The sequence below is a fragment of the Pundamilia nyererei genome, unplaced genomic scaffold (genome assembly GCF_000239375.1).
Source record: "Pundamilia nyererei isolate P.nyererei 1_Seehausen unplaced genomic scaffold, PunNye1.0 scaffold00056, whole genome shotgun sequence".
Lineage (NCBI taxonomy): Eukaryota > Metazoa > Chordata > Actinopteri > Cichliformes > Cichlidae > Pundamilia > Pundamilia nyererei.
This window is the reverse complement of record NW_005187457.1, coordinates 3037992-3060555: the sequence shown is the minus strand read 5'-3', so window position 1 is coordinate 3060555 and position 22564 is coordinate 3037992. Positions and strand designations below refer to the sequence as shown.

The following is a 22564-nucleotide window of genomic DNA, read 5'->3' as shown; positions in this document are numbered from 1 at the left end:
ACACACACACACACACACACACAGGGAATGTTTGCGTTTTTCCTCTCACTGCCTCTTTCTCCGTCTTTGCGTCCCCTGTGGTGACTGACGTGCTCATTCATTCAGTCCGGCACATAACTTGAGCACCATGGTTACAGCTGCAGAGATGTTCTTTTCCCTTCCCGGGGGACAATATTGAAATAACATCTCCCCTACCAACACAACCAACCATGGTCTTGACATCTCGCCAGTTGTGTTCAGATCTGTCTGGTCCTATGTAAAGAAAAGTATTGAAGTTGGCTGCATAGCAAAAATCCTTGCAGGTGTGCAAGGTTTGCCAGCTTCTGACCCTGAGTCTGGCCAGGACCTACTGGCCAAGAGCCCTGTGGGTCAAGGACCTGGAGCCATGGCAACTTACTGGCACAAAATCAGCTTCAACAGCAGCAAAATTAGCTTGTCTGGCGATGGACTATATAGCATTAGCTCCTCTGGGTCTGGCATCACACCTCAACATTACCTGGAGTTTAGAACAATGAACTTCACTTCTGATGCAAACCAAAATGGAGTCATACAGAGTCATTACTACGGCAGCAGTGGGGCTCCTGGATTTGAGAAGTCTTGTGTTAAAATATAAGCTTAAGAAAGCCTCGAAGTCATATGTTTACAGAACTGAAATGGTCACAGGTTTGATCAAGGCACTCTTATGTGCCTCTGGCAGGGTGACAGCACGGTGTTGGATACAGCTGAAGAATATGCTGGATGAAACATGTCAAAACAAATATATAAGATCTGACTCCTGCTATACAACAGGAAGAAAGGCACAGAGATCAGGCCCTGGCAGAGAGATAAGAGGAGGATGCAGTAGACAAAAAACAGGATGATGACAGAGTTATGTGTGCCGTTAGCTCATCAGTTGTCTCCTTGCATTATGAAACAAAAGCAGATTAAAGTGAAAAGGAGCCCACAAGACTTGTTAGCAAACACAATGACCTCAGAGAGAAGGAGAGAGAGTCACAAGGTTGAGCCTAGAGCTTGGTTGTGATTATCCCAACGTAAAGGTTACATGGAGTTTAAACATGCAATGTGCCCAATATGGGCATATATGATTGCGAAAACACTGCTTAATTGCAGGAATTGCGACTTAAAAATTTTGACATGGGGCTCAATCAGTTGTGCAGCTGTATCGGTCTTAAGCTGCTCTACAAATCATCTGGGGCTGGATGCTGACGTTCTCCCTGCAGTATTTTCCAAAGCACTAGTCAGGTTTCTTGGCAATTAGGATCACAGGCATGGATCAGTCTGGTTTAGTTTGAAGGTATGTTGATGTTGTAATCACATCAGCTGAAACCTCTGTCTTATTGGGTGCAATGTAGAACTATGTGAATTGCAATACAATACAGTTTTTTCTTTCAAATGCACCTCTGGTTCCTGTAAGAGAGCTTAGCACTGACTGACAGGTCGGTCTTGATTGCCAGGCCAGTCAGAAGTGGCGTGAGATTGTAGAGGGTGGGAGCAGGGAGATTAACCCCTGGTGTCTAGGACAGCTGTGGAGGTTTTGGGCTGGCTAGCGGCTGCACGCTATAAATTCTCTCTAAAGAGGGTTTACTTTCGATTTTAATGGGTGCTATAAATTTTCTGCAACCTGGTCCTGGTGAAAGAGAAAGGAGGCTTATTTTTAAAGGGCCTCTTTCTCTTTCAATCTCTTCAGCTCTACCTTTCTTCCCTGTTCTTTCTTTCCTTCAGGAAAAAGTCAATGGCTCCTTGCCATGCATTTTGTGGTCTGCTTTTACCTGTAGTCAGCTTGTATGAAAAGCGTATGAAAATTTCCTGAAAGAAATGAAAACCCTGCAAAAGAATAAGTATTCTGCAGCAGACACTGAGTATAATAGCTTCATTGTATATTAAGGTCAATATATTTTTTAAAGAGGAACACTGGCTACGCCTGCACAATTTCTACACCTTTGTGGCAAATTCCTCTTGGGTGCACAGCAGAGGAAACTGAGTTTGTGGATGCAGAAAGTAACAGCGCCCTTCGTATGTTTCCATGTCTCTACCTGTAGGTGCTGTTTGCCTTGAACCAGACGCTGCTGCAGCACGAGGGTGTTCGAGCGGGCAGCCTCCAAGGTTCCTACACCACAGAGGACCTCATTACACACTACAACTGTGGTGACCTCAGCGCTATCATCTTAAACCATGACACCTCACAGGTTGATTCATTTAAGGACTGCTCACCCCTTGTAAAAAATATCATCACTTGTGGTTCACTTTTTAGGACTGATTTCAATAGCTTTGTGTCAAAATTCTTCAAAACCAGTTAAAACAAGTTTTTTGTGGCAAAAAGAAACAACATAAAGACTCTAAAATAAATTGCCTGCCTAATATAATACAATGGATCTAATACCGTTAATCCACTTTGTCAAACCTTACAAAGTTTTACAACATTTCTCACATATTTCCAAATTCCAAAGTTTTGCATGGTCAGACAGCAACATACTGGTAAAGTTGGAATGTTTGGCTACAGTGAAAAAGTTGGATAATAAGTTACTTTCATGCTGGTATCACATTGCCAATGTTAGGATTGTTACTGAATAAAGTAAGATATTACACATTACAAGTTACTTTTCTACATTACATAGTCACTTACTGGACAGAATAACTAATTTCATTACTTTTGCATTACTAAGTAAAATGACCTAAAATGTACTGTCACATAATCCGTCGTTTTTTAATTTCTCTCAGCCAGTTTTAGGCAAACTAAGAGCTAGCTGTTTTGAAGATTCTGCACTGATCTCAACTCACTTGCATACTCAGTGCAGTACAGTTTACCAGATTAATCACACCTGTGCATGTAACATCATCCTCTGCACACTATATTTAAGCTGCAGACCTACACATTCATTCTTTTTCTACCGAGAGAACTGAAAAGAATGGGAACCTGCATTCGCTGCCAAACAATGATGAATGGTTCCAGGTTTGCTTCCAGGGATAAAAACATGTTAAACTATAAGAATATGTGTTTTTGGTCATGTCACTGATTTTTTCTTTCTTTCTTTTTTAATAGTGACCTAAGGTATCATGCAAGTGAGACTTGCTTTGATACCCTGCTGTAAACTTTTAACCATCAAAGACAACTTTCTTAAATTCATTTGCAGAAACTACCAAAATATTTATTTATTAACTTTGCAATTTTTTAAAGCAGAAAAAAGGCGAACCTTTGAACTTCTAAGTTAGCTATGTTTTGCTGGAAAAGGGAATCGTCTACTTCTCGTTCCTGATTCACTAAAAATCCTCACAGAAAATACTAGCTAGTGGTAGCAAAACATCTGTAACAGTGTTCAGAACTTGAATCTGTCAGATCCTCGATTTGAGTTGGCAAACTTCTCATACCCACTTCTGTGCCATTACACTATCGTCACCTCGAACTTTTGGGCTTACACATCAATTCCACAAATCTGCACATTGCCATATTAATCCTTCTCAGCCTCAAGTTACTTGATAGTCTGACACTTTAATAGCTCTGGACTCCACTGTAAATACACCATCTAACCTCCTCCAACTTATTTCCTAACATAGCCTTTGCTCCTTTGGTGATGGTCTCTTAATCAGTCTTCATACCCAGCTGTCAAGAGTCCATTCGGCATTAAGTACACGCACACACACACACATACGCACACATACCTACAAATACATGTGGTAGGCACAACATGTAGTGGCTCTCAATCCATCTCTGCCTTTTAAATGCAGATTTGCTCAAACGCTCTCCTCATAAGTCAATTATGCTGTGTCAACCTCCCTCACTGATCCTTAAGTCCCATTAAACCCAAAAGACCATGTAACCTCAACTCACTGCTCGAGTTCCACATCATATCCACTAGAGACACACACTATATGAAAAAACTTACTGTACACACAAACTCACGATGCCTTTACAATTCAGCTCTGACAAATGACATGTGATTGCTTTTTTTTCTCCGTGTTTCTATGCCTGTCTCTCTCATTGTCTGCTTTTATACACCTTTTTCTTCCTGTGAGCCATGAAGGGCTGTTAGCCACTATTTCACCTGCAGTTTAACTCATACCAGTTTGCCCCTGCTCTTCATGTCATAATAACATGTATTAACATTCCTCAACATATGCTACAGCAATCAGATGCCTGACTTCAGAGCCCACTTCTGTAGCCTAATGATCTATTGCAGGTTTGTGTGTCTGTGTGAATGTGAGCTTCCAGAGCTGTAAAAGGACAGGTGTTTTTTGATAGATAGGACTTAATCCAGTGGCCCCCGCTCCGACACCCCTGATGCTCTTTCAGTTCAATCTTCTTCAAATAAGAAAGAGGCCGATGGCAGGCCAGAGACCACAAGTGAGTGGAACGGTGTAAATGAGGTTAATGTGTTTCAGCATTCAACCGGTCCCAAATTCATCAGAAAAACAGAGTACAAGTGAGACAGAAGAAAAACTGAAATGCAAAAGAAGTAAGATGAATGCATTCATTTAAGTAAACACATTAAAAAATGAAGAAAACAAAAGACATAGGCAAAAGTTACCTGGAGATGTAAACCATCAAAATGTAGACTGATGTGCCAAGATGAAAAATTATGTCTCAAAGGTTTAGTTTTCCACATCTGTTATGTTTCTGCATAATTTATATGGTAATATATGACTGAAAATGTTCTTAAATGCTGTATTACTCTGGGTTGTCCCTACAAGTTGTTATCACTTCAGTGCCACGATATCATCAGAGCTACAAAAAAAAGAAAGAAAGAGCAGAAGAGAAAGGGGATTTCAAACAGCTGAATCCGAAGGGAAAGGAAAAAATAGAAGTAAACGGCTGGCAGGATATGTACGAGAACATGAGTGCAGAGCAGTACCAGTGGTGGGGAAGGGAGAAAATATCTTGTTGTCACTATGTGTTTCCTGTGGACGTTGGGATGGAGAGCAGCTAATGGCTTTTCATGTGATAACTTATCTGCGTTTACCGTTACACTCCTACCTTGACCCCTCTTTGACCGAACCCTTTTTTTCCTTGTCTTGAAACACTCACACGATCCTCTCTCATCAGCCATGAAGTCTTTCTGCACCTTTTTCTTCAGCTCTCTCTTTAAACTTTTTCATAACTTTCTTCCAAGTTTGCATTATTTTATTTATGAATCGTATAGAGCTGTCAATCTGGGTAAACCTGCGTCATTCACCCTGATAAAACACAGATAAAAAAGGCCTTGGGCTACAGATAATTGTGTAAATGCGCTTTTGTTTCTTTCTGCCTTTTTGTTCTACTGCTGGGTTATAACAAAAAGCACGTATTTTAATTCAGTGGCATACAAACCGTTCAAATTTAATCAGACCCTGAATTTGAGGGAAAGGTTCTTTTCTTGATCTTTTATTCTAAAACTGTTTTCACACATAAACCTTTCATAGTTTCTGAAGAATGAGGCAAAGATATTTTCCAAAGCTGTCCTTTGTCACATGTAGCAAATACGAAGGAATAGTCCACTGCGCTGCGGCATATATACTGTGTGATTTAGCTAAGGTAGCTGGCTGGATAGATGTATTCATGTATGAGGCAGTGCATATGACACCAATTAACCAGCAGTAAATGAAGTATTGATATGATCTGCTTGGTTTATACATCAGTTCAGGCCAACATTGTACAAACTCTGTAGAAGTGTTCTGGCTGGTTGAAAACAACACATGTATGACTTGACTGCGTGAGACATTTGAGTTCTCACATGTGGCTCCGTCTTGCGAGACCTAGAAAAGATCAGGGCTTCAGAACATGTGTGGAAATGGCTCAGGTTTATGGACAGCACTTAAGTAAAACTTCCTTTTAGCACCTGGCCTTTATTTTTTACTAATAATACAATATAACAGTACATAAAGAGATATCGCCACTGGAAGTGGTAGCACATGATGACGTTTATCACATTTGTAAAATATATTTACAAAAATCTCCATAACTTCCAGAAGGTTAATGAAGCAGTGAAGATTTGTTTGTGGATATAATAATAGTATGAGACATTTATAGAAAAGCAGAGTAATATATATTCCAACTGTAGACTATGGAAAAAATGACAAACCTCTAAATCCTGGCATGAGAAAATGTTTACTAATGGAAATGTATATTTGTGTAACAAACAAATGAAATTTATCCAGTGTTCTGTTGTAAATTAAGATAACTGAAGTATGAATCAAAACAGACTGAGACGGTGTGACTGAAAGGAAGCATCGTATAGATTTTGGATGGATTCTGAAGTGCACCTCGTTCACATGTGGTACAATAAATCCCCTCATGTTTTCAGGCCTGACACACACACATACACATGCTAATTTACGCACCATTTGCAGCTGTTCTACTGTTGTGTAAACTTGTAGCTCAGTTCTAGACAGCAATAGCATGCTTGCATGAGTGTTCCTTGTCACAGTTAAATACAAATCCAGATTAAACACATCTGCATATGTGTAGAGAGAGTATGAAAACCAACCTCTTTGTTTCTACGTTCCCACCATTATTTAAATCTGTCCTACTTTAAAGTAAGATTGGGCTATATACAATGACTTTGTACAGAACAGACTGGAAGATATAATAACAAACTGTTAGGTAATGATTAGTTTATATTAATGTGACTGCATAGTAATCACTTTCTTAAGTAATTAAATCAGCCGCTGAGTGGAACAAACTGCTAACAACTTTACTAACTAAATAAGATCTTCATCACTTGATGTTTCTCTGTTGCTTACACTGCGTCCTCTGTAAGTAAAGAAGAGCTTTGAATGAATGCCTTATAATTAGACCCTTAGTAAATAACCAGCCAAGGAGAAAAGCCTTTCCATGGAATTCCAATTTTCTTGTTATGGCAGATTTTTATTTACCTTGGAATGTAATGAGAGATATTGGGAAAAAATCTAGCTCAATAAGAAAATAGTGCTTACATTTACAAAAATATCTTTATTACTGTCAGTGTGTGTGATAGATCTGTAGAGGGAATCAATCTAAAAGTATGTATTCAAGTCATATAAGGAGGGCGAGATACAGAGAGATACATTTTCTATCCTGGGGTTTAAGGAACTGGACATCTCAAATCCTGAGTCCACCGCCAACCCCCCCACTCATCTTCACAGATTAACGACTGATGGAGGAAAAAGTGGAAAAGAGCCAGGTCTCTCTGTCTGTCTGGCTCCTAATGTATCAAACAGTAATTAAACACATTTACACTTCACAATATATTGAACTGAGGCATACACACTTGTAGTGTCTTTCATGTAGCGCACATACCACACCTATAAACACATTTGTGTAAACAGTTTTCGTCATACATGCACACACACACACACACACACAGAAATGTTAAACCTATATACACACACAGATGGCGCTGACACTTCTCCTTCCAACTCCTTCATTTGTTAATGCTTTCTCATGTAAAGATCAGTCTACAGCGCAGGGCGTTGCGCTGGTCAGTTTCTGTCAAGCTGTCACATCAGAAACACTTCTGGCTGCCAGGTGTCACACTCACATGGGCACCAACACCACCATTCAGCCCTCTTCTTTCTTTCCATCCCACTTTTTTTTAACGCTCTTTCTTTCTTTTTATGTTTTATTTAAAATTTGAGTGATTCATTTACTATTAATTCTGCCATGGATTTTTACCACAAAGGCTTTGAAAGTCCTTTTTCTCACGGTCTTTTTCTTTCTTTCAGCTGCCTCACTTCATCAACAGCTCTTTGCCAGCTCATGACCGCATGACGGCTCAGCAGATTGACAGCTACTTCCGCCAGGAGCTGATCTACAAACGCAACGAGCGAATGGCACGACGAGTTTCTGCCCTGCTGCAGAGAAATCCCAACCAGACTTACTTTTTTGCTTTCGGTGCAGGTAAGACTCTTAGACAGATTGGATTTGTAGGATAGTATTGGTTTAACGCTGCAGAAATAACTTTAATGTTATAGGAACTCACGCTATGACCTTTGACCTGCTGGTTACGAGATTCTTCTCTATTCTACATGTTGAGAGCAACTCTAGGGAGTATGCATTTGCATGTAACTGAAAAATGGAATAGATCAGGTTTACTTTGGTCTGGAACAGAGAATCTGTCAGTTTTAAAGTGTGCTTACAGTGCAACAAATTTGCTCTCTTTTCTGCTTGAAAGCAAAACTGGAGAAAAAAAAGCAGGACAATAATAGTGTACAATAGTTCCCAGATCTCTGGCATTCAAAAACTGTGAATCTGTCCAAGTGTACACACACGTGCACACACATACACAGAAGTCTCAATTACAGCCAACTCCCATCTCAGAAATGAAGAAACTGTGAGTTGTTTGTTTCAATTAGCATTCCTGGCTAATGCTGGTAATGTTTCCTGAATAGTGTAGTGTGTCCTAAGGAAAATGTGTGTGTGTGTGTGTGTGTGTGTGTACGTTTGAGAATATACAAACACATGTGTTTGCCCACAAAAACAGGTGGTGGGTGGGTATCTTTGTTTACTGTATGGCTGTGTGCCTGCGTGCATTTGAAAAAGGGTGGTGCTACCTCTAGGATGTGTGTATGTGCATGCATGCGAGTGTGTGTGCGCCACAGTGAATGATTAATACTGAATGCCTAGCTCCTTTTTTTGTTACTCCCTCTGCTCTTTGTGCAGTTTGGACAGGGCCACTGTTGCACCATCCAGCTGCTATTTGTGTGTCCGTGCAGATGTGGCTGAACACTGTTAGTATTTGTGCTCAGACTCTGTGGAGAAAGGAATTTCTGTAATATTACTAAATAATAAATGGTGTACATACATGAAGAAAAAATATATATCAGTGGCATGTGGCGACTTTTACAAAAAGACAAGCAAAGATACTGCATTTTATTCTCCCATTAGTCATCCATTAAAGAAAACGTGTTTATCCACAATGTGAGTGTACAAATAACCAGAAGAAGCTGCTGATCTCTCATCTCGCCCAATTCAAGCTACTGTTAATGGGGAACACCCATAAAATCGAGATGCCCAACAGATTCTAGTGGAATTGGAGGCAAGCGGAGGAAAGATGAGACAAATTGCTACCACAAGATGGCAGTAATTTAAAGGGTGGATGCAAAAGAGCAATGACAGACACTTATGGTGTCTATATTTAATTGTAGATTTCACTGGGCAAGCAATGCCCACCTGCCTTGCCCCGACAGAACACGACTGGTATATAGAGCAGTCTGTCATATCATTAAAAGCCATCTGCCTAACATTGTGCAGATCCCTTTGTGGTGCTAAAACAGCTTTGAAGCCTCAGGGCATGGACCAGGGAATTCTGAAGGCTGTCCTGTGGTGTCTGGCACAGGATGTTGGCAATGCATCTTTTTGGTTGTGGATTGGAGTTTTCATGGAAATGTAGGGGTCAATCTCTGGGCTCTTCTTCTTGTTTCTTTAGCTATTTCTGAGCCGTTTGGGAGGTGTTACATGTTAAAGTAGATCTAAGTTTCTCAGCAGATCATTGCGTTATAAAGAGATGTCATTCACTTTACCTGTCACAGTTTGTAGTGTTGTGTATAGAAAACATTGAAAAAGAGTGAGAGAATGTGAAAACTATTTTCCAACGTTTGAATGAACTTCTGCCAAGGTACATATTTCTCAATTCACCGTCTAAAATGAGTGTTTTTCACAAAGGAATTCCTTGACGTGAGTTTGTATACAGTAACTAAATGAGCAGAGGGGCAGTGCTGAGAAAATGATGGTGCTCAGTAAAGAAGCCATCTGTAACTAAATATGTCAGCATGTGTGGCTGAGTGTCAGACTAAGCCAGCTTACATTAAACAGACTACCAGCAGTTCATAGCAACAATTCTGAATAAGAGTAAAACACTGGTTTGCAGCACATAAAACTGAAATTATTCATCTCTCACTGCTTTAATGCTATATAATAATGCTATTTATTACATATATATATATCTTTTCCAGGATGTTGAGGAAAATCTGGGTCTTAAATTATCTCGGACAGTTAAAGCCACGATTGTGAATTTGCATTTTTGGTCTATTAAGTCAATTAAAATTAATTTTTAATGCAGCTTTATGTTCAAGATTAGTCTCTATTAAACATTTTGTGTTAACGTTCCAGTGTGTTCCGCGTGGCCTGGATAGATATGAGGTGAACATGTGTTTCAGGTCACCTGCACGCTTTAGCCTAGTGTGTAACAAAGTGACAGCAGGTGTGAAGTGATAGGAACCATTACAGTTAGACTGCAGGGTCCACACACACACACACACACACACACACACACACACACACACACACACACACACACACACACACACACACACACACACATTCCACAAACATGCATACACTAAGATTCATACTGGTTAGTGGACTTTATAACATGTACAAATAAGCACATTCACTCACACATACAATAAACACAGAAGTCTCAGTCAAGGCTTTGGGAAAAAAAACAGGTATCAGTCAGTGAAGAGCATGTATATGTGAAAAAGCAGAGGAAATTCCTGCTGTATGTTACATCAATTTGCTGTTCACAATCTGTATGTAATTAGTGTTTGATTTATTATAGCAGCAGCTAATTATGTGCTCGTACTAGAGATCCTTTCTTCAAAAACAGTCACACTAAATTGGAAATACTGAGTAATTACAGTATGGAATTTTACAGGACTGTTCTATTACACACTATTACAGAATACTTTTGATCAATTATTACTAACTTTTAGAGAAATTTGTCAAGCTGTGTGCAGGCAGGCAGGGAGGAAGGACCCAAAATGCAGGACTCGGAGGCAGATGTAAACTCAAAACATGCAGCTTTATTGCTGGGCAGAAAAGGAACATAAACTTGACTAAACTAAGAATACAGAAATAAACTAAGCAGACAGGCAGGCTAGCAGACGGAACACACAGTTAACTTGAGGGTAGAAGACGTTAACGACGCGACACCGAGTAGGGGAAGACACAGACACTAAACACAAGAGGTGAACGGAGCGAAGAGGAAACAGCTGGGAGACACGGCGCTGATTACACTGACGAGACAGGGAGAGCACAAAGCTAAACGCACTGACATAGGACTCAGACCTACAAAATAAAACAGGAAGCACACGACAGACAGAGACACAGACGCAGACTCACAAGCGGGCATAAAGACATCATGGACAGACAGGGGGGACATGGACAGGCAGAGAACAGAAACCTAACCAAAATGGCGAATGATAATGAAATACCTAATCAGAATAACAAAAGCATAAAGAGACACAAAACACTGAGTCAACAGGCTCAGGACCACGACAAGCACAATGGAAGCCATAAAACATAGATGCTATTTGAAACTTAGATAAATATAGTATGTGTAAATGAAGGGGAGTTCAAAAGGCCACAAAGTTATACAATACTGTTCAATAATCTTAAGCCACCCCCACTTTTTTGATATTTTGTTTCCAAGGGACCAGACTTTTTGGATTTTCTCCAGGTAATAGCTCTCCAGGCTTTATAAAGGTACTTAAAGGATTTTCTTTGCTTTTTCACTGATTTCCAATTCAGTCCTTGTACCTGACCTTTTCAGATCAGTGTTTCTTGGTTTGTTTGTTTTTTTTATGTTGGGCCTTAAAATTATCTACAGCAGATGGACAACTACAGTAATGATACAGTAGAAGAAAAAATCCAGCAGATGCATCTCTGAGGACCTGACAGATGAATCTGACCCTTCAGATGATGTATCTATTGGTCACTGAGGTCTCAGTGGAAGGGTCGCTGTCAACAAGCCATCATCAACATGTGCTGGGGAGATCAGGAGAAAGGAACTACACTCTATAAAACACAGCGGAGGCTCTGTCATTGTTTGGGGCTGAATTTCAGCCAATGGTTTTGGAGATCTTGTCAAAATTGGTGGAATTATGAATGCAGAAAAGTATCCTCAAATTTGGATTCACTGTGCATTAACATTTGGCAAGTGCCGGACTGGCAGTAGCTTTATTTTCCAGTATGACAATGATCCCACACACACTGCCAGTGCAGTAAAAGCATACTTGGGCAGAAAAACACACAATGGAAGACTATCAGTTATGAACTGGCCTCCCCAGAGCCTGGACCTTAACATTATTGAAGCAGGGTGGGATCATCTTGACAGAGAACAGAACAAAAGGCAGCCAATATCAAAAGAAGAGCTTTGAATGTCCTTTAAGAATCCCAGTGAACTATTCCTGAAGACTACTACAGAAATCCTATAGTTAAAGAATGAAGGTGGTCATACTAAATGTTGACTTTAAAGCTCATTAAAACTGTACAAACTTTGTACATGGGCAAACATACGTGTTGGCATATGTTTCCATAAACTGTTAGACCTATTTCCAATTTTCCTAGAAAAATATAAAGAAACAAGGGATGGCTCAAAACTTTTACGTAGTATTGAGTTTCAAAGAACGTTATGAAGATGAAATATTTTCCACCGAAATATTTCAATAATATCACCACACAAATCTTTACTCTTAGAGTGACAGGCCATAAATACTGCAACTAGTGACCACAACTAATAGGACTTAAGTTCTGTTTTCAGGCAACAAACCACCTTTCTCATGCTCTAAGCAGAAGGCTTCCACATCCTCATGTCTTATATCTGTGTTCAGGATATTGACTCATGTCTTTACAGTCCTGTAACTGTCCCTTTTAGTCCCAGTTGTAACCAAACATGAAATTTTATCACTCGGTGATGCCAGAACGTATTAAGTGACGACACTGGCTCCCAGAAATTTGGCCCTGCCCACATTTCCCTTGAAGATTTTCAAAAGCTCTTGAGGTGAGCAGGCCTGCTTTGTGAATGGTGTTCTGCTTATGGTCTAAATATAATCTAACCACAGACCATAGTTTGAGTAATAAAGGGAAATTAAGAAGACGGGGGGTGTGAGGGTTAAGATTATCCAGACATATAAAATAAAGACAGCCCAGGGAGATGAATTACAGCTACTTTCAGGCCAAACGTGGGCGTGCAATAATGTGATCACATAAAATCCAATCTTTATGGTTAGATCTCAAAACTCACATTAACATGACGTGTTTTAAACCGAAAAAACGAAAGGCAGTGGACTATATACCTTACTTCACAGCATTTTTTTTTGTGGATGACAAAACGGAATAATCTTAACATGGAACTGTTTCTGACAGAGCCATGATGTGTGCTCATGTCTGTTCATGTCGAGTGGGTGTTTTCGTATTTATGCTTTACAGCAGATACATATTAGGAGCCGTTTTCAGCAGCATTTGCCTTGGATCACTTACTTCTAGCATTAACTATGTCTAGAATGTAGTGGACAAACAGAACTTGTGTGAGAACGAGCAGGAGCACCTCTCAGGTCAAGCCCCTCTAAAGTTACAGATGTCATAGTTATTTTTTTTCTTTTCACAGGGTAATTAAAGTGTACGATGTGTGTATTAAGTGGTTCAGTCAGGAAATCCATCTCTGCTCAGCTCAGCACCTTACCTCTCAGCCTCCCCCATGCCCTTGCTTTCACTGCACACATACACCTTCCTGTAGCACAAGTGCCTTTTTGGATAAAATGTACGCTTTTTTAACTGCAAAAAGATTTTTTTCCTCTATTGCTCTGCTCTCAGTTTTGAATTCTGCACACACATCTGCAAGTGCATGTTATAACATTTCATTTTCTTCACTTTCAGAAACAGGTTATTTATATAAATTCCAGCAGGCATAACTGAATTATCCCAGGCAATATAAAAGAAACTGACTGAGAGGATTTACTGTCTCACTGTTGGGCCAAGACTTTATGATATCGGTGGTTGATAATGACACCTCCAAATAAATCATTCACAAAATACTCATATATTGTTTGATTCTTAACCAATGACTGTACTGTAGACATTTATTACACTAATAACACTCATTAGTAGCCTGTTTTCAATGGCAATACAGATTGATTATGATTAAAGCAGTGTCCTTTTGATTAAATTTGCCATTTACTGTAACTATAGTATGTATATATTTCCCCCAATGAAAACAAATCCACAAAGTTTTGCAAAGTTATCTTAAAATTTGGGGTAATTATATAAAAATTTCACGTTAGCTATCTCAAAATTTTGATTTACTAACTCAAAATTTCGAGATAAGAACCCAAAATGTTTATTTTGACTGATGGATAGCAATATTCTGTTTTGTTTTGTTTTCCAGTAGCCAAAACAAGCTTCCAAACTGAAACAGCTCTAAACTAGGCTGGTTCTAGCTGTGTGCAGGGGGTAGTTCAGCATAGCTAAACAGTACATCTTACCAGTCTAAAGAAAAATCATTTTGGGTTTTGGTTAGCTAGTGAAGAAAGTATTGATTCTAACATCTGAATTGGTTTGATAGCCTACAGTCCACAGTCTCCCACTCACATACACATAAATGTTCTAGAGCAGTTCCATTTTACCTGTTGTAGATACTTCTGAGACGTTAGATATGTGTACTAACTTCCTTCATTTTGTAGCCAGTGTCAAAGTGGACCTGAAGTTATTCCCACTTCAGCATTGGCTTCATTTTCCAGCTCTGGAGGTTTCCCTTTGGGAACAGAGTTTTAGCTTAACTTAGTAACTATGTCTAAATGAACTGATCATGCTCTCTTCCTTCCCTCTGTCTCCTCACCGTCTCCCATCCTGCTCCTAAGCACCACTATGGTCACTGCTGTTCACTATTACTATCAGTATTGTGTAATAGGGGCCAATCACGGGCACCCACTGTAACATGACGTAGAGTTCTTTGTAAGGATCAGTAAAAGCATCAGAGTTTCCCCCATGGACAAAATGACACAGCAGCCCCAGATGAAAGCAATAAAGGAAAGGCATACCCACAGACAAGTCATACACACAGAATACTTGGTCTGTTGCTATTGCAAACAGATACAAACCTTAACTATTTTCCATCACTCACTCGGCAAAATGCACTCTCTGTCGCCTTCCTCTCAGTCACACACAAACTAAAAACATACACTTATGCAGACTACATGCAGAGTTATCATTTGTGCTGAGGAGTGCTGTGAGAGCATGGCCGTGTGTTGTTCGAGCTCTGTGGTGTGCTTCAGCAGGTTTTCATTTGCCAGTTCCCTGGCAGCCGCTGCCCGCTCTTATTAAAAACATCCCATGGAATTTCCTGACGCTGCCACGGCCTAGACACCACTTCGCACACATACACACACTTACACGTATGTTTATGTTTGTGACACAAAGTCCCATGATCTGCAGATATTTATCACCCAAACGAGCAGTTACTGTCAAAAGTCCACATGTAGTACTGTTTGTTTTGGAGTCTAAGCCACTTTGGATCTGTTTGCTGAAGTTGATTTTTATGCATATGTTCTGATGTGCAGACCTATAATAGCCCATTGTGCAGGCAGACTGGACCCATGTGTTTTGCAGTCACTTGTGGTGTTGTGGTGTCGAAGTGATGACTGAGGGAGAGAGCCTGCCTGGCGTGCATGTCATTTTGTCTCCGTGGCTCTTCCCATCTTAGTCCGTATCTGTTTTTCTCAGCCTCTTCCCCTCATCTGACTGTCTCTGCCTGCACACCAGTCTGTCTGCATAGCTCTCATTTCATCTTTCTCCCCAGCTCTCTGTTCTGCTTCTGTCGTTCTGGTCTGCACTGTCAGTCCTTTCCATCTGTTGCTCTTTTTCCTTTATTAAACCAACACCATTCCTTGATGCTGTCTATCTCCATCTTGCTTCATACTGTCTTTCCTTCCACATAGTGCGGATCTATTTTATGAAGTGACAGACGTGCAATGCTTTGGATGTTGGGTGTGTATTTTCTCTTCTGTGGAGAAGACAGATAGAGACAGAAAGATATTAGAAGTGCTTCATTGCTGACAGTTTGGGCCTAGCACACATTTAAATGTATTTTTAACGTCCGCGTGGTTTGTCCTTGAAGCCAACATTGTGTTTTTTACAGGGGCATCTGGTGGATGAGCACAAGGATATTTATGCCTCTCCTCCTCAAAGCCAGATAACTTTAATCCCTAATATGATTCAAAACTAAACAAGGATCATTTCCCATTTGGATCTCTTAACTGTGACCAGTTACAATAGCATTCAACTGCTGTAGGAACAGCGTAGGCTCTGTTGTTGTATCCATGTAAGGTTATGCCGTCTTGTAAATTTTCAGGAATGTAACTTTGTGAGTTTGCGTGAAAACATCTTATGGTAACTCTTAACTGCACTGGCTGCATTTCTCATCGTAATTAAATCAGTATAGCTCATTAGCTTGTTCAAAGATTACACACTTCATTAGCAGCTGGAAGAACATCCCACTGCCTATTAAGAGCCAATGACTTTAATGCTACGTTTCATAAACACGTGAATGCTTCTTTTTTTGATCTTTTGAGTGTTAAAATTGACCTAAATGCACACAACAGAAACTATGTAGCCCCAGGAATGCAAGAATATTAACGTCCCCGTTTAGAGACTCATAATGCTGCAGGTTTTTCTACTTGGTGAACGACTATGTTCACTGTTATCCTAGCTAAATAACAGATCTGATTAAAACATTACTGCAGATTTTTTTTTTTTTATGGTCACCAGATCTCGATCCCGATTAAAGACATGGAAGATTTTGGGCCACAAGACAGAAACATAGTGCCAGGCCTGTAATATCTATGCCAAATGAAATATAGGAATCATTAATAATGAGATGGAGATATAGTTAGAGACGCAAGATTGGGAGGGTTTGGACATGTGCAGATGAGGGATATAGGCTATGCTGAATATGGGGCTGCTATGCAGGAGTTACACTGGTGTGACAGAAGAGGATGGGGTGAGATGGAGGCAGATGATCTGCTCTGGTGACTCCTAAAGGGACCAACTGAAAGATGAAGAAGATTTTCCGCTACTGACATTAAAACACTAAATTAAAATGTACTTTTTGGCAGAATTGTGTTCTTGTCTGGGAGTTTTAGACACCTGTAGAAACATAGGTTTACACACCAGTGTTGGCGCATCTCAAATGCCATTTGCCTGTTTGCCACAGTGAATAACTTTGGGATTAGTGTCTTGCCTGAGCCAAGAACCAATCAGCTAAGTAAAGAAAAACGACAGCCTATCATTACTTTAAGAACTGAAAGTCAGTCAGTCTAGAAAATTGCTCACACTTCGAATGTGTCCCCAAGTGCAGCTGCAAAAACCCACAAACGCTACGATGAAACTGGCTCACATGAGGACCGCCACAGTAAAGCAAGACCAAGAGTCACCTCTGCTGCAGAGGATTAATTCATCTGAGTCACACAGCACCTCAAATTAGAGCCCAGATAAATGTCACGCAGAGTTCCAGTAACAGACACGTGGCTACATCAACTGTTCAGAGAAGACAAATCAGGTCAAATAGCTGCTAAGAAACCACTACTGAGGAAAAGCAACAAGCCGAAGAGATTTGTTTGGGCCAAGAAACACAAGTAATGCACCAGTGGACCAGTGGGAATCTGTGCTTTGATGAGTCCAAATTTGAGATCTTTGGTTCCACCCACCGTGTCTGTGTGACACAGAAAAGGTGGTCTCTACATGCATGGGTCCTACCGTGAACGAATGGACGAGGAGGAGTGATGTTGTGGGGGTGCTTTGCTGGTGACACTGTTGGGAGTTTGTTCAAAATTAAAGGCACACTGAACCAGCATGGCTACCACATCGCATCCTGCGGCAACATGCCATCCCATCCGATTTTCCTTTAGTTGGATCATCATTTATTTTTCAACAGGACCCCAAACACACCTCCAGGCTGTGCAAGGTCTATTTGACCAAGAAGGAGAGTGATGGAGTGCTGCACCAGACGGCCTGATGTGATGTGATGCTTTGGTTTCTGCAAACAGAAAGATACACTCACATTTACTCACAGGCACTTTCTTTTATCTCTAAGCTTATGTGTCTGTGTGGTGTTTGCCAGCAGCACACACATATGCACTCCTTTAGATCATAATTTATAGATTATCATTCCTTCTCTCTGTAACTTTAACTGATGGATGAAGAAAAACAAACCAGTGTGAAAGGTGAAAGACGAACATCATAGAGACGTTTTTAGAGCAGAGAATGCCACATCTTCCATTACATGTATGTACGATGAGATATCAGAGACTACAGCTTACAGAAACAAAAACAGTCAATAGCAGGGGGATTTTTACTTTCTTTGTGCCTTTGTTTTCTACATTTTCCACTACTTCCTTTTTTTTTTTTTAACTCTCTGTGCTTTTCTACTTTTTCCTCACCACACCCAGCTTCTCACTTTCTGCCCACCAGGAGAGCTTTACAAACTTAAGCAGCAAGCATAGGCAGTCTAAATATTTGAAAGCAAGGAATGGCTTTTAAACACTCAACCACTGAGCTGAGTGAAGCTTCCAGTCTCTCTAACATGGATGTGTGTCAAGCCCGCCACATGCAGCGGTCAGCCTCTGGATTTGATCCCTGAAACTTTCTTGATCTCCGTATTTGACCAGAATTTCAACCTTTAACAGTCCTGTCAACAGCTGTCACTCACAACACCTCGGGGTGTGTGTGTAGTGCAATAAGACAGACAGACGTCTTACTGCATGCATAGGAAATGAAGTCATTATGGAGATGAGGAATGGGTGAGAGCGGTGAGCTCCAGATTGCCTTTACTTCTCCTTCTAGAAACTCAGAGCTCCCTGAGAAGAGAGGTGGAATTTACACATCATGTAAAAGCCGTGGTCTGTTTTCAAGGAAATTATTCCTGAACACTGTGGGTAGCTGTTTTTGTAGCTCTGTTAATTCAAATTCTGCTGTGTGATTTATAGAGGGATCCCGTTCCTGTTAAACAGTAGATGGGAATGCACAGTGAGGCCCAGGGATGCCGACCTTATTAAAATCTTTGTTGCATTACTCATATTTTGCTCAAGGAAATAGTCTTAGTACAAAAAGTGGAAAAAGGGACTTTCCCCTAAAACACAAACAGGTGCACACATATACATTATATGAGCACAACTTGCAGGGAGAATGCGAACACACACAGGTTCACGCACAAGCAGATCGCAGAAAGAAAAGCACTGAAGCATGAGCTGCATTCTCCTGGGAAAAATGTCAGCATCCTCATAACATCTAAACGAACTTGACAGATTTAGAGTTCCTTAAAATCAAATCCTCCACCAATGAAAAACAAAAGCAAAGCAAGCTTTCTGTTTAGTCTATCTCCTCTTTAAGATCATATTCTTATGTACCTGTGGAGCACTTCCAGCACAGTATTTGCTCAGAGCCACCCAGCTCCACCACCCCCAGAGTTGGCTCTGCGTAATTTTGTTTCCTAAGTCAACAAAACAACTATGAGAGATGTTGTAATGTTTAGACATTGCTTTTCACCAGCATCATCAAAACACTGGGGGATACTGGGTGGGGGGAGGTAGTGTCCTTCAGTCCAGTAGACTTCACATACTTTATTACAATATTGAAGTTATTCCTTAGAGTCATGGTGGCCCAGCACCTTACATATTTTCCTTTCATTTGTCACCTATTTAACACCTACACACATTTACAAACATGTGAAGATGAGAGTAACATTTTCCACATTATCTCTGTCTGCGCTTGCCCTCGTCCTGGAACATATTTCCAAACAAACCAAAAGTGGAACACACCCTTGTCAGCTAATATGCTTTTTCTTTCTCATCCATTCACTGGGTATGTCTCCTGGATGTTCGCTTTTCTTCTCTTTTTAACTCATCTTCCAATTTCTTGATCACCCGCTTGTTTAAATTGCTCTGAGGGAACTGCTTGTGTTTGTTTGGACCATAATGTAGCAACTATGCCCAGCAGGCATTCTGCTTGGGTTGAGGGCGTACGTCAATCCCTCTCTCCCTCTGATCGTCCTCTCTATCCTCCACCCTTTCCTCCTTCTTTTCCATCTCCTCTCAAACCACTTGCCAATTATCTATTTCTATTCTCTCTTCCTTTGTGCTCCTTTTGTGCAATTTTCATATGAGGTGGTCTGCTTGTAAGCCATGTGGGATTTTTTTTAACCACTAGTGCATATCCGTTGATGCATTGTTTACACAAAGTAATTGCAAACACATTTGTTTGTGCAAAAACTGAAAAATAACATAATTCTCTTCCTGTGCGTTTTCTGCATTCTTGAAGCAATGTCAAATTCCTAACTGCTCAGTGTTTCCATTTTCCTTGCTTTTCCTGCTTTGCTACTAGTGTCTCTTTCCTCTGACTGATGTGCAAAAGCATATAGAAAGAAAGGATGGAGAATCACGCATAAAGCGAGGCTCGGTGAGGTTTAACTTGGAAGGAAAAATAGGGAAAGGTCTGAAAGAGAGAGAAGGATGTGTGCAGACCAAGCGTTGACATGGTTTAAATTGAGCGTGAATGCCTAGACATGCTGCAATACCTCTTTTTTCTTTTCAAAACACACTAATGCATCCCTCCCGAAAAAACTTGCATGGAGGGAAAAAAGAGAAAAACTGACTGTAAAACAAATGCAAAATGGAAGCTAAGAAGCTTAAGAAGCCTGGATATGGAAGATAAAGAGACAGGCAGATGTGGCAAACATAGAAAGGTGAATGTGCAAGTGGAGTAAATTAAGTCATTGCTACTGTAAGTGGAAATCAGGATGGGATGGTTATTAAATAAAGGAGTTGCTGGTTTATTAACTCTGCGCTCTGGAGCCACGGGAGGGGAAACACCCTGTGAGAGGGTGTATACACAGCAAAAACTTGCTCCTACTTAAAACAAAATATTTATTAAGTAAATAAAATATTTGAAAAACACATATCTGCAGTTGGAGAAATGACAGCAGGTGGTTGGCTGATATATGGTAGTGGTTGCAGTTGGGCTGAAGCCACATTCCCACAAGCTATTCTTTTTATGTCGCAGGCAGAGCAACTTGTCTACTGGAAGATTAAATACAAATCATGTGGAAAAGAATTTCAAAGAATATTTAGTAAATGTTTATTTTGTGTATTTTTAAATCTTTAAACAAAATTCCTGCCACGACTTATGTATGAAACTGGCATTTTGTTCATGCATAAGAAAATTCATAAGAAACAAGTATTCATTATTTTTCCAAGTAAACATTATGTCGTATGAGTACAATGAGAAGGGTAAATTATATGGATTATAATATGGATATTTTTCCTTTGAGTGCAATGAAGCCAATGATGAAAACAGAAGCTGTGTTCCACTTCTATGTTAATATTAATGATAAACATTTTTAAAGTATGACTTTACACTGAGCGAAATCTACAAAGTGATGAAGATGTAAGCAGCTTGGCTGGGTGAACTACAGCAGCACAAAGCCATAATAGATGCCACCTATCAGCTAAGAAACTGAGATGCCACAAACTGATAATATTATGTGTGTATGTGTATGTAGACAGCTCACCAGTAGTGAGACAGTAGAAAACTGTAAAAACATGTCCTGTTCTGATGAATCTGCTGCAACGTTCACATGGTAGGGTCACTGTTTACTGCTTCCAGCATGATAACATGTCACAAAGTTCAAATCATCTCAAACTTACATTTTACTGTAGTTTAATGTACATAAAATAACTTTCACAGTCCATCGTGTGCATGTGTGGCAACAGGAGATTCACGTCACAGATCTGCTGACGACAAATCCGCAGCAACTTTGCGTCATAATGGACCAAAAATCTTTGAGGAATGTTTCGGTTCCACATTGATTTTATACCACGAATGAATGCAAAACGTTGTCCAGCCCAATATGTTAGGCATCGTGTTTAGGCATCAAATATCCTTTGATTAAGGAGAATATTTTCATCTTCTGTCATGAGGACATGTTAACTTGCCATTACCAATTTTCTAACCAAAGCCACAATCTTTTCTCAATAATATCCAAGAGTTCTGATTGCTTGAACAAAACCATAAAAATTTTAATTACGGAAAAGAAGGAAATGTTCTTGGATGTGTATCTTCAAACAATGTGCAGATGGGGGCGAGACAGCTAAAGACACTGGGAAAAAGAAAAACATTGCTTTCTCTTTTTTACATTTCTTTTAAGGTCTTTCCGTAAAAACTTGAAAAGTAAACATTAATAGCGAGCATTACACTGCAATGATTAGGGTGTCACTAAGTACTGCAACTTTAAAACAGAGTGGCATGTTTACAGTGAGCTACCTGTGCGGTCAGCCCGCGAGCACTACAAGCAGCAGGGGAGCAATTAGGAGTCAGCTGACCTCTTATTACATTTAAGCTAATTGAGCTGTTTGTTAAGACTGCTCTGTGCTTCAGAAGCACCACACTGTTTACTGTCTGAATACTCCACAAACAAACACACTAGCTCAGCCTCCCACACGCACCTTCATCTGCTTGGAAAGAGCTATTATTTCTCTACCCAGTCACTCACCCACACACAGGCACGAACCACAAACCTACAATGAAACAAACAATGCACATGCCACTGTTGTCAGATGAAAAGCTTGTGAATTAACATTTTCCAAAAGAATGGATTTGTAAGAACTTGGAAAAACGTTTTGTTTGTTCAACAAACGGAGCCAATTCATGAAGAAATGTGCAGTCCCTCACTTGAGAGTTACCAACATTTCATAAGTGTTGGTTCTCGTTGTGAGAAATATTGCTTGCTTGTTGTGTGTGTGTGTGTGTGTGTGTGTGTGTGTGTGTGTGTGTGTGTGTGTGTGT

At 40.1% G+C, this 22564-nt stretch overlaps 1 protein-coding gene across 2 annotated transcripts in view; it reads left to right on the top strand.

Annotated features, from left to right (window-relative positions):
• Positions 1–22564, top strand: part of trabd2b (TraB domain containing 2B) — a 69419-nt gene that overhangs the window by 39521 nt on the left and 7334 nt on the right. The window contains exons 3-4 of one of the 2 annotated variants that reach the window (XM_005734109.1): positions 2040–2186; positions 7675–7849. In XM_005734109.1, the coding sequence (XP_005734166.1) occupies positions 2040–2186; positions 7675–7849 (322 nt within the window). The remainder of the gene's footprint in view (positions 1–2039; positions 2187–7674; positions 7850–22564) is intronic. The other variant, XM_005734110.1, reaches the window with a different exon arrangement.